This window comes from Moschus berezovskii, chromosome 9 (assembly GCF_049115385.1).
Source record: "Moschus berezovskii isolate FMDL1 chromosome 9, NW_MosBer_1.0, whole genome shotgun sequence".
Lineage (NCBI taxonomy): Eukaryota > Metazoa > Chordata > Mammalia > Artiodactyla > Moschidae > Moschus > Moschus berezovskii.
The window spans coordinates 78589923-78603345 of record NC_142468.1 but is presented as its reverse complement, the minus strand read 5'-3'; the positions used below and the strand labels follow the sequence as shown (position 1 = coordinate 78603345).

At 39.0% G+C, this 13423-nt stretch overlaps 1 protein-coding gene across 1 annotated transcript; it reads left to right on the top strand.

The window, feature by feature from the left end:
- The first annotated feature begins 1028 nt into the window (after positions 1–1028).
- On the top strand, positions 1029–1961 carry LOC148776581 (olfactory receptor 4K14-like). The gene has a single exon (XM_088840333.1). It carries the CDS (start codon positions 1029–1031, stop codon positions 1959–1961), a length of 933 nt encoding a protein of 310 aa, XP_088696459.1.
- The last annotated feature ends 11462 nt before the right edge of the window (positions 1962–13423 follow it).

The following is a 13423-nucleotide window of genomic DNA, read 5'->3' as shown; positions in this document are numbered from 1 at the left end:
CATATAGAGCACAATAATGTCACCACCCCCCAATTTACTAAACAGAATATACAATGGTTCACAATCTGGCAGGTTTCCTATATTTATATATCATCTCAAATATGTTTTTAACCAAATCATGCTTTTTAGCTTGGAAGAATATTTTTCCTTTTAATTTGCCTCGAAGGGATGATATTTACTTCATCTCTTGGCTTCTGGTGAGAGACGTTGGCTGGTGCTTAGGTATATAGATATGGCCACCCAACAAATGTCTTTGCCAGATATTGTTTTGAGTTTGTGTAGGTAAATGCAAGGGGCTTACCTTGTAGCTCAGTGGGTAAAGAATCCATCTGCAATGAGGGAGACCTGGTTTGGAAAGATCCCCTGGAGGAGGGCGTGGCAACCTGCGCTAGTATTCTTGCCTGGAGAATCCCCATGGACAGAAGAGCTTGGCGGGCTGCAGGCCATAGAGTCACAAACAGTCTGACATGACTGAACGACTAAGCACAGCACAGGTAAATGGAAAACAGAGGAGAGAAGGGGAGACTTGACAATGTACATTCAATTGTCATTGATGACATTATTTTAAATTAAGTTTTAATTCCAATTTTTAGGTCTGTTACTTAAAAATAGTTAAAAATAGTGACAGGTGGACAGACTATAATACTATTAAGAAAATCTTTATATTCTCAATCCTACAAAGATTTTTGGTTCACCTTCTATACATGATTGATTCTATATTTGCTCATGGCCAAAGGCTAGATAATGGAGAAAAAAATATTCCCACAACTCTCATCTATGCTGGAGTCTCCCAGAATGTCTAACTGCCCCTAAGGAAACACTGAAGTCTGAAAAAGTGAATAAATATGTTGGTAGGCAATTGGTTTAAATCTTCTATATAGCGTATTTTATGTTCTCTCTTACAACTTGAAAACTATATTTAGATCACACTTAATCGATCACTTTCATGTGCCTGGGAAATGATAGGCACTTTCACTTCTATCTTTTTTCTTTGTGTAGATTCAGAACAAAATCTGAGACCAGTGATAATGGACCTGCAGAATTATTCCTCAGTATCAGAATTTGTGTTGCATGGACTCTGCACTTCACAGCATCTTCAAAAATTTTTCTTTGTATTCTTCTCTGAGATCTATGTGGTCACTGTTCTGGGCAACCTTATCATTGCGGTCACTGTAATATCTGACCCCCATCTACACTCCTCCCCTATGTACTTCCTGCTGGGGAATCTCTCTTTCCTGGACATATGGCTGGCCTCATTTGCCACTCCCAAGATGATCAGAGACTTCCTTAGTGATCAAAAGCTCATCTCCTTCAGAGGATGTATGGCTCAAATCTTCTTCTTGCACTTTGTTGGAGGGGCTGAGATGGTGCTTCTTGTTACCATGGCCTATGACAGGTATGTGGCCATATGCAAGCCTTTGCATTACCTGACAGTGATGAGCCGGCGGACTTGCGTGGGGCTGGTGTTGGTTTCATGGGTCATTGGATTTGTGCACTCCATCAGTCAGGTAGCCTTTACTGTAAATTTACCTTACTGTGGCCCCAACGAGGTGGACAGCTTTTTCTGTGACCTTCCTCTTGTGATCAAGCTTGCCTGCCTGGACACCTATGTCTTGGGTATACTTATGATCTCAGACAGTGGGTTGCTTTCCATGAGCTGTTTTCTTCTCCTCCTGATCTCCTACACTGTTGTTCTCATCACTGTCCGACAGCGTGCAGCTGGTGGGGTATCCAAAGCACTCTCAACTTGCTCAACACATATCATGGTAGTCACACTCTTCTTTGGGCCCTGCATTTTCATTTACGTGTGGCCTTTTAATAGGTTCTCTGTGGACAAGCTCCTTTCTGTGTTTTATACCATTTTTACTCCACTCTTGAACCCTCTTATCTACACACTGAGAAATAAGGAGATGAAAATATCTATGAAGAAACTGAGAAAGCGACATGTGACTTTTCACTGAAGTCCAGCTTTCCAAAAAGCTATATGTTCTTATTCATTCAGAAGATATCTTTCTTTAATATAATTCTGATCAAATATTTCATTCTGACATGACATTGGTATAATTGGTATTGTGTTACATTATAGAGAAATAGTTACTGATTTCAACAAAATATATACATAATTTTGTATGTGATATTATATATATGCATATGTAATTACTCATACAATATATGTTTACTCAGGGCTTCCCTAATGGTTTAGATGGTAAAGAATCCGCCTGCAATGCAGGAGACACATATTCAATCGCTGGGCTGGGAAGAGCCTATGGAGAAGGGAATGGCTACCCACTCCAGTATTCTTGCCTGGAAAATACTGTGGACAGAGGAGCCTGGCAGGCTACAGTTCATGGGTTCACAGAGAACTGGACACAACGGAGCTACTAAGCAGGCATGCATGCGTATGTGTACTCAATCCCACACATCCTCCTTGGAATGAATTCCACATTCTTTAAGCCAGATTTCTCTTAACAATTTGTCTAACAAAATTGATTAAAAATGAATTTTTATTTCCTAATCATAGTCTAGTGGGGCTTCCCAGGTGGCACAGTGGAAAAGAATCTGCCTGCCAGTGCAGGAGATGCCAGAGTCATGGGTTTGATCCCTGGGTGGGAAAGAGCCCTTGGAGAAGGAAATGGCAACCCGCTCAAGTATTCTTGCCTGGGAAAATCCCATGGACAGAGGAGCCTAATGGGCTACAGTCCATGGGGTTGCAAAGAGTCAAACATGACTGAGCATACACACACATGCACTCATACACACAATTATAGTCCAACATAACAAGGGCTCTTGGTTCATAGCATGAGATATTTGGCCCAGGGAAGGTAGCTTGAGAGTAAATAATACCATGTGAATCTTTGTCCTGGTTTTGAAACCCTGAGAGGAAAAATTGCTTCACAATTTCAGGATCATATTGCTTTAAAAAGCAAGATGGGGAGCACATGTACACCCGGGGTGGATTCATATCAGTGTATGGCAAAACCAATACAATATTATAAAGTAATTAGCCTCCAATTAAAATTTTTTAAAAAAGCATATTATTTTTTCTTTTGAATGTGTATTATATTTAAACTTTTTATTTAAAAACGATGCATGTTTTTGGTATTGAATTATCAAAGTCAATTTTAACATGAGAAAATCAATATTTTATGGCCACATATTTCATTGTATAAACATAAACTTACTATATGATATACACTGGACTATTTAATTAATAAATCTTCACCTATAGTAGGTTTTTAATAAACATTACATCTTACTGAGTTGATGCTGTCCCTTAAGGAGTCATCTATTAGGACACGTTTGTCAGAATAACACAGATTCAGATCTTATGCTGAATTTTGAATGTCTTTGGATCCTAAAAGACAATCATAAGCAAGAATTAAGTTTGATATGAACTAAGTTAATGTTTAGAGGATTCAAGCAATTTTCTCATAAGTTTATTCGGAAACATCAAGCCAAAGGACAGAATTGGGTAATGCATGAATTATTTGAGTAGCTGGATGAAACTTCCAATAATTTTGGACACTGTTGTCAATCAGTAAAAGCATGCTCCTGGGTACTTTTGTTTTCCCTTCTGACTATAATCCTACACATGTGCCTAAACAATAAAAGAACATAGAATGAAAACAACTTCTTCCTTGGGATATTTTCTCTGTAGTTATCTTGCTTGCTATTATGATAATACTGTGCTTCTACTTTATAAATTTGGACACAGTCAATTTTTATGACAATGCCCATATATGTGAACATTGTTGTTGCTCATTCGCCCAGCTGTGTCCAACTCTGTGACCCCATGGGCTGCAGCATGCCGGGACTTCTTGTTTCTCACCATCTCCTGGAGTTTGCCCAAGTTCATGTTCATTGCCTCGGTGAACACTGAAAAAGCTTAAAAGGAAATCAATATCTGTTTGGGGATTAATTTCCTTAGTTTTTATTGATGTAATACAGATGTTTTGATTTACAGATTTTGGACATAGCTCTTTTCATCATCAAAGATATAGCTAATACTATTCATAGATTTATTTACTCAGTTGACAAGTGTTTGTCAAGCACCTTCCATATTTAATGCACTGCACTAAGAATGAAGATAGAGTGTTTAAGAACACACATTTCCAGTTTAGTGGAATAAAGTTGGTTATGCACACAATCAAAGCATATTATTAAATTAAAGTTGTGATAGGAATAAACATGATATGCTCTGAGAGCAAATGAGAGGAAAACCTAGTGCAGTTTTGATATTCAGAAAATATTTCCCTTATTATTTCAGCTTTTCTATCTCCTAGGATTCTGGATTCTATTACTGCACACACATGTATGTGCACACACACATTTCATTTAGTTTAGCATGACTCAGTCACATAGTAAGTGCCCAAATATATGCTAAATCCTATGTTTCTTTTTATTAATAAAACTATCCAATGGCTATGTCCCATCTGTAATACCTGCTCAGCTCTCCATGTTGCTTATGCCAGATCCATGAAGACGGATGTGGACCATTGTATTATCAGTCTAGGTGGAGAAATCCCTGCATTTAAGCTGTCTGGACACAAACATGGATATTTGATGTGTTAGTAAAATTAGTGTGAAAGGAGTCATCCGTGTCTGTTTTCCACAGACTCTAAACTTTTGCAGGAAATTCACCACTGTCAATTCATAGGAAGTCATACCTTCCAAATAGAGGAACTTCTTTGCGTTTTGAGGAACTTCAAAACTTATTTTCCTATTCTGAGATAAGGTAAATTAAATACATAATACGGTGTTTCTCGAAGTATAACTGAAAGCTGCTTATACTAAAAAATCACCTGGAATGATTTTTAAATGCAAATAATATGTTCTTCTTTTGTTAACTGTAAACTGCCTCAGGTAATTGTAATTCACAACCATGATTGAGAACCACAGAACAATTGTTGACATTATCAATCTGCAGGAGTAGTTGCTATTAAGGTATGATTGGAAAGGTTTTCTTGTGAGAGAAATCTCTACTAATGGACCAGAAGGTGTTCTCAGAAGTATATCTCTGCAACCCAGAAAAATCCCTGACAGCAAAAAGCTGGACAATTGTAGGACTCAATGTTTTTCCTCTTAGGGACCATTGCTGTCCTTCGATGCCTGATGTCTAGGATTCTGAGAACTATTGTTTTGTGTATTTTATGTTAAGTTACTTTAGAAGGAAAAGTAAATCCAGTCATTATTCCATCTTAAGCACAAGCAGAGAGCACGGTCTGTGTGATTGATATAAATATTCTTTTCCTGAAAATAAAATGTGTAAGATTGTAGAGATGCTAGTAGAGGTACTGGATGTCGAGCGTTTCATCATGAATATGCAGAAAGGGGAACTGCTGCTGCTGCTGCTGCTAAGTCGCTTCTGTCGTGTCCGAATCTGTGCGACCCCATAGACGGCAGCCACTAGGTTCCGCCGTCCCTGGGATTTCTCCAGGCAAGAACACTGGAGTGGGTTGCCATTTCCTTCTCCAATGTATGAAAGTGAAAAGTGAAAGTGAATTGCCAATTCAGGGTCGATGCATGTTACAGGATGCTCGGGGCTGGTGTGCGGGGATGACCCAAAGGGAGGATAAGCGGAGGAGGTAGGTGGGAGGGGGCTTCAGGAAAGGGAACTCATGTACACCTGGGGCGGATTCATGTCAATGTATGGCAAAACCAACCAATATAATATTGTAAAATAATTAGCCTTTAATAAAAAAAAAAAAAAAAGAAAGTGAATTCGCTCAGTCGTGTCCGACTCTTATCGACTCCATGGCCTGCAGCCTACCAGGCTCCTCCGTCCATGGGATTTTCCAGGCAAGAGTACTGGAGTGAGGTGCCATTGCCTTCTCCGAGAAAGGGGAACAAGAAAGCTCAAAAGTAAATTCACAATTGTGTACAGTTATACCTGAAAGTATTGACTCTAAATAGTAGAGAGTGGCTCTCTTGCCAAATTCTGAAATATATCAACAGAATGATAATTTCTTTACATTCTATCAAGTGATATTTTGCATACATTAGGGTAATAATATATTTTTCTTCTTCAATCTGCTCAATATAATATTACACTGAGAAATTCTGTAAAGTTGAACCATCCTTGGTTAAATAATACTAGGATAAATTCTACTTGAAAAAGGAACACAAATACAGGCTTGAGTTTGTAAAAGTGTTATCTTTTTGAATCTGTTTGGGTTCAATCCCTGGGTTGAGAAGATCACTTGGAAAAACGAACAGCTACCCACTCCAGTATTGTGGCCTGGAGAATTCCATGAACAGAGGAGCCTGGCAGGCTACAGTCCATGGGGTCGCAAAGAGCCAGACATGACAGAGCGACTTTAACTTTCATAATAATTAGTAAGATTTGTTTATAATTTTATTTACTTTCTCTTTTTCATTTGGTATTGAATTTACAGAAGTTCTATAAAATAAGTTTGAGAACTTTTATTTTTCTGGAATACTTTTGCACAGGGGGAGAAATGTATTTTCCAGAAAATTTAGCAAAATCACCCATAAAGCTTTAACAGCCTGGCGTATTGGGAGAGGGATTAAGTGGGGGACAGTTATGCTACCGAAATTCAATTATTTTTTGCCTCATTTTTATTTTGACCTTGCCAGATGTTTATTTTAATACTATTCAAATAAGTAACTTTTTATTATTTTTACCTTTTATAGATAAACATTTTTACTGAAGAATTGCATACATTTAGAGTGCTGGAGAAGACTCTTGAGAGTCCCTTGGACTGCAAGGAGATCCAACCAGTCCATTCTAAAGGAGATCAATCCTGGGTGTTCATTGGAAGGACTGATGCTAAAGCTGAAACTCCAATACTTTGGCCACCTCATGCGACGAGTTGACTCACTGGAAAAGACTCTGATGCTGGGAGAGATTGGGGACAGGAGGAGAAGGGGACGACAGAGAATGAGATGGCTGGATGGCATCACCGACTCGATGGACATGAGTTTGAGTGAACTCCGGGAGTTGGTGATGGACAGGGAGGCCTGGCTTGCTGTGATTCATGGGGTCGCAAAGAGTCGGACACGACTGAGCGACTGAACCGAACTGAACTGAGAGGAGTATACAAATAATTATCACATAGTCCAACAAAATTTCACAAAATGAACACACAGATTGAGGACATAGCATCAGAAGGCCCCTCACTCCCCCTTCCATTCTCCACCCACTCAGGATAACTACAGTCTTGACTTTTAATGGATACATTATTTTTTCTTTTCTTGAGCTTATAGAATGAAATCATAGAGTATGCACTTGTGCTAAAATTATGTCATTGTAAAAGGCAATGTTGTCTCTTTGTTTCCAACATTTATGGCTTTTAGTTTCTTTTCCTTGTCATATTGCCTAGATAGGACATCTAGCAGCATATTATTTAAATGGTAATATTGGGATTCTGGCGCACTTCATATCTCATGGGAAAGCTTTTTAAAAATTCACATGCTGATGTTTTCAGTAGATATTTATTGATATCCTATCTAAGATTAAGGCGTTTCCTACTATTTTTGAATGAGTTATGAATTTCATCCAGTACCCTTTCCATAATTATGAATTGAATATATAACTATTTTATTTTATATTTAATCTTTTTACTTTTGATGCTTTGAAAGTGAAAGTGAAGTCGCTCAGTCGTGTCTGATTCTTTGCGACCCCATGGACTGTAGCCTACCAGACTCTTCCTTCCATGGTATTCTCCAGGCAAGAGTACTGGAGTGGGTTGCTGTTTCCTTCTCCAGGAGATCTCCCCAACCCAGGGATCGAACCCGGGTCTCCCGCATTGCAGGCAGACGCTTTACCATCTGAGCCACCAGGAACGCTCTTTGATGCCTTACACGTAGTATATTTTTATACTTTTAATTACATTTTCAATTTTTGTATTGTCAGTGTATAGAAATACAATGGACTTTTTAAAACTTCTTATTTTAAAATACAGATATGCAGGTATTGCAAAAATGGTGGTGTGGTCGTGACAGGAGAAGCAGTAAAAGTCATCAAATAGTAGTATTAGGGATGTTTTATTGGGGTAGTTGCTTTCTTGAGAATTCTAGAGAGCTTTATTTGTACTTCTGTTTAAACAGGCATTCTCACTTATCCTGTAGAATTTATAGTTATATCTGTTTTTTTATATTTTATATTTTCTAAGAATACTGATTTTATGTACTTTTTATCTTCTCCTCCTATAACAAAATGTTGAACCATTTTTTAAATTCCTAAGTATCACATTTTCCCATATATTATTGATTAGTGGAAAATGTCTAGGAGCAAGAGAGATTCTCTCTTAATCTCTAGAGAAAAATAAACTGTATTATGTCTTTATGATGAATTGCCTCAATCCTGCTGAATTTTAACCCTTAGCTATCTCCTCTGTTAGTAATACTGTTATTAAGCAATAAAAACTAAAAGACTGACAAATAATTCAACTATAGTCATTTATAGTCATTATAAATAGTCACTTTTCTATAGATGAAGTCACATCTTTCTAGTTATTTGTATTATGAATCAGGTTTCCTAATTATCTGCTCAGTATTGAGGTGTCTATCTGGTCTTCACTGACAACAAGTGGTGTATCTATAAATGTTTTTATATCTATTTTAGGAACTAAAGCAATTTTGATCAGTTCTTGCTCTGTCATATCTCAAAATGTTTCCTATGTCTCAGTGAAAAATTTGCAAATTCTCTTTCCAAGTATGGGGAAAAAAACCTCAGCTTTGAAATATCTCTTCCCCAAATCATTCAACATATTTTTATTGAGTCTTAATTCATGTTATTTTGGACATTTAAATTAAAAAAATTTTTTTTTATTGGAGGCAAATTACTTTACATTAATATATTGGTTGGTTTTGCCATACATTGACATGAATCTGCCCCGGGTGTACATGTGTTCCCCCTCTTGAACCCCCCCACCTCCCTCTTCCCCATATCCTCCCTCCAGGTCATCCCCGTGCACCAGCCCCAAGCATCCTGTATCATACATCGAACCTGGACTGGTGATTCATTTCACATATGATAATATACATGCTACAATACCATTCTCTCAAATCATCCCACCTTCACCCTCTCCCACAGAGTCCCAAAGACTGTTCTATACACCTCTGTCTCTTTTGCTGTCTCGTATACAGGGTTAAGGTTACCATCTTTCTAAATTCCATGTATATGCGTTCGTATACTGTATTGATGTTTTTCTTTCAGGCTGACTTCATTCTGTATAATAGGCTCCAATTTCATCCACCTCATTAGAACTGACTCAAATGTATTCTTTTTGATGGCTGAAAAATACTCCATTGTGTATATGTACCAAAGCTTTCTTATCCATTCATCTGCAGATGGATAACTAGGTTGCTTCCATGTCCTTGCTATTATAAACAGTGCTGCAATGAACATTAGAGTACATGTGTCTCTTTCAATTCTGGTTTCCTCGGTGTGTACGCCCAGGAGTGCGATTGCTGGATCATATGGCAGTTCTATTTCCAGTTTTTTGAGGAATCTCCACACTGTTCTCCATAGTGGCTGTACTAGTTTGCATTCCCACCAACAGTGTAAGAGGGTTCCCTTTTCTCCACACCCTCTCCAGCATTTATTTTGGACATTTTAAAAACTAGGTGTTGGAAATATGTAGGGCCTCCCTGGTGGCTCAGCAGTATATTCCACCTGTAATGCAAGAGACGTGGTTTCAATCCCTGGGTCGGGAGGTTCCTTGGAGAAGGATATGGCAACCTACTCCAATATTCTTGCCTGGAAAATTCAATGCCAGAGGAGCCTGGAGGGGTATAGTTCATGGGGTCAAAAAAGAGTCAGATATGACTTGGCAACTAAACAATAATAAGTGCTAAAAGAACACTTTAGTGGAGGTTCAAACACTCGCTTGGAGTTTTGCTGCATCTATTCTTCACATTCACCAGCTCTGGCTACATGTGAGTCTTCATCTGTCATAGGAAAGAGCTAAATCTGACTCTGACTCGGAAATGTAGAGATAATAAAGACAAAACCTAAGTGTCCAATGAATTAACCAAATATTCTTGGCTTCTGTCTCTGTCACCCAAATTAGTTGCTGCAATGGCTTCTATAATAAACTGACATAAAAACGCTAAAAAGTGGAGGCTTCATTTGTATTTCACATTTGTGTCTAGTTTGTTCTAAACTTGAATGTCATTTTAATTTTCCTATCTTCGCTTATAAACAAAAAACAAACCTATGAATTAGTTTTAATATAACCTTAAGGATAAGTTTTCATTCCAATTCCAAAGAAAACCAATGCCAAAGAATGCTCAAACTACCGCACAGTTGCACTCATCTCACACGCTAGTAAAGTCATGCTCAAAATTCTCCAAGCCAGGCTTCAGCAATATGTGAACCATGAACTTCCAGATATTCAAGCAGGTTTTAGAAAAGGCAGAGGATCCAGAGATCAACTTGCCAAAATCCACTGGATAATGGAAAAAACAAGAGAGTTCCAGAAAAACATCTATTTCTGCTTCATTGACTTTGCCAAAGCCTTTGACTGTGTGGATCACAATAAACTGTGGAACATTCTGAAAGAGATGGGAATACCAGACTAGCTGACCTGCCTCTTGAGAAACCTGTATGCAGGTCAGGAAGCAACAGTCAGAACTGGACATGGAACAACAGACTGGGTAAAAATAGGAAAAGGAGTACGTCAAGGCTGTATATTGTCACCCTGCTTATTTAACTTATATGCAGAGTACATGATGAGGAATGCTGGTCTGAAAGAAGCACAAGCTGGAATCTAGATTGGCGGGAGAAATATCAATAACCTCAGACATGCAAATGACACCACTCTTATGGCAGAAAGTGAAGAGGAATTAAAAAACCTCTTGATGAAAGTGAAAGAGGAGAGTGAAAAAGTTGGCTTAAAGCTCAACATTCAGGAAACTAAGATCATGGCATCTGGTCCCATCACTTCATGGGAAATAGATGGGGAAACAGTGGAAACAGTGGCTGACTTTATTTTTGGGGGGTCCAAAATCACTGTGGATGCTGATTGCAGCCATGAAATTAAAAGATGCATATTCCTTGGAAGGAAAGTTATGACCAACCTATTCAGTTCAGTTCAGTCAGTCGCTCAGTCGTGTCCGACTCTCCGCGACCCCATGAATCACAGCACGCCAGGCCTCAATGTCCATCACCAACTCCCGGAGTTCACTCAAATTCATGTCCACAGAGTCGGTGATGCCATCCAGCCATCTCATTCTCTGTCGTCCCCTTCTCCTCCCGCCCCCAATCTTTCCCAGCATCAGAGTCTTTTCCAGTGAGTCAACTCGTCGCATGAGGTGGTCAAAGTATTGGAGTTTCAGTTTTAGAATCAGTCCTTCCAATGAACACCCAGGATTGATCTCCTTTAGAATGGACTGGTTGGATCTCCTTGAAGTCCAAGGGATTCTCAAGAGTCTTCTCCAACACCACAGTTCAAAAGCATCAATTCTTCGGCGATCAGCTTTCTTCACAGTCCAACTCTCACATCCATACATGACCACGGGAAAAACCATTGCCTTGACTAGACGGACCTTTGTTGGCAAAGTAATGTCTCTGCTTTTTAATATACTATCAAGGTTGGTCATAACTTTCCTTCCAAGGAGTGTCTTTTAATTTCCTGGCTGCAATCAGCATCTGCAGTGATTTTGGAGCCCCCAAAAATAAAGTCTGACATTATTTCCACTGTTTTTCCATCTATTTCCCATGAAGTGATGGGACCAGATGCCATGATCTTTGTTTTCTGAATGTTGAGCTTCAAGCCAACCTTTTCACTCTCCTCTTTCACTTTCATCAAGAGGCTTTTGAGTTCCTCTTCACTTTCTGCCATAAGGGTAGTGTCATCTGCATATCTGAGGTTATTGATATTTCCAGCTTGTGCTTCTTCCAGCCCAGCGTTCCTCATGATGTACTCTGCATATAACTTAAATAAGCAAGGTGACAATATATAGCCTTGATGTACTTCTTTTCCTATTTTTAACCAGTCTGTTTTTCCATGTCCAGTTCTGACTGTTGCTTCCTGACCTGCATACAGGTTTCTCAAGAGGCAGGTCAGGTGGTCTGGGATTCCCATCTCTTTCAGAATGTTCCACAGTTTATTGTGATCCACACAGTCAAAGGCTTTGGCATAGTCAATGAAGCAGAAATAGATGTTTTTCTGGAATTCTCTTGCTTTCTCCATGATTCAGCAAATGTTGGCAATTTGATCTCTGGTGCCTGTGCCTTTTCTAAAACCTGCTTGAACATCTGGGAGTTCACGGTTCACATATTGGTGAAGCCTGGCTTGGAGAATTTTGAGCATGACTTTACTAGCGTGTGAGATGAGTGACCAACCTAGATAGCATATTAAAAAGCAGAGACATTACTTTGTCAACAAAGGTCCGTCTAGTCAAGGCTATGGTTTTTCCAGTGGCCATGTATGGATGTGAGAGTTGGACTCTGAAGAAAGCTGGGCGTCAAAGAATTGATGCTTTTGAACTGTGGTGCTGGAGAAGACTCTTGAGAGTCCCTTGGACTGCAAGGAGATCCAACCAGTCCATACTAAAGGAGATCAGTCCTGGGTGTTCATTGGAAAGACTGATGCTAAAGCTGAAACTCCAACTTTGGCCACCTCATGCAACAATTTGACTCACTGGAAAAGACTCTGGTGCTGGGAGGGATTGGGGGCTGGAGGAGAACGGGACTACAGAGAATGAGATGGCTGGATGACACCACTGACTCGATGGATGTGAGTTTGAGTGAACTCCGGGAGTTGGTGATGGGCAGGAAGGCCTGGCGTGCTGTGATTCATGGGGTCTCAAAGAGTCAGACACGACTGAGAGACTGAACTGAACTGAACTGAATGTATTGATGAAAATAGTGACAGTAATATAAACTGTGCCCAATAATTGATGAAGTTGGAAATGTTGTGACATTTCTGTACGCTTTCTAGCATTCTCTTCAAACCAGTTACAGTAGGTTACACTGTTGTTTCATTAAGGCAAATCAACAAATTTAGAATTTCACCATCTGTATCCCTTGAAAAAGTATCAACTTCAATGAGTAAATAATAGTGAAACCCTGTTATGAACCAGGGTGAATCTGCATTCATATTTGTCATCATTTTTAGCTCTCACAAAGAACTGAAAAATAGACATCAATTTATACATGCTACAGATAGGGACCTTACTTGATTTGTAATTCAGAGAAGGGTATTTGAACCCACACTATGAGGCAATTGCTGTCTCAATTCCACTGCTAGATGGTAATTAATAATGTGGTGAAGTGATGAAGCAGACTAACATATCCGACTAGTTTGTTGTTATGCAGTCATATAAATCTGATTCACTTTGACTCATCTCACTGATATTCCTTTTTTTGGGAGAGTAAGAAACCTGTATAAATTCATTACTTAATTTGTTGCAGACTTTTAGTTGGAGTAAGTTAAAACTGAGACCAAGACAA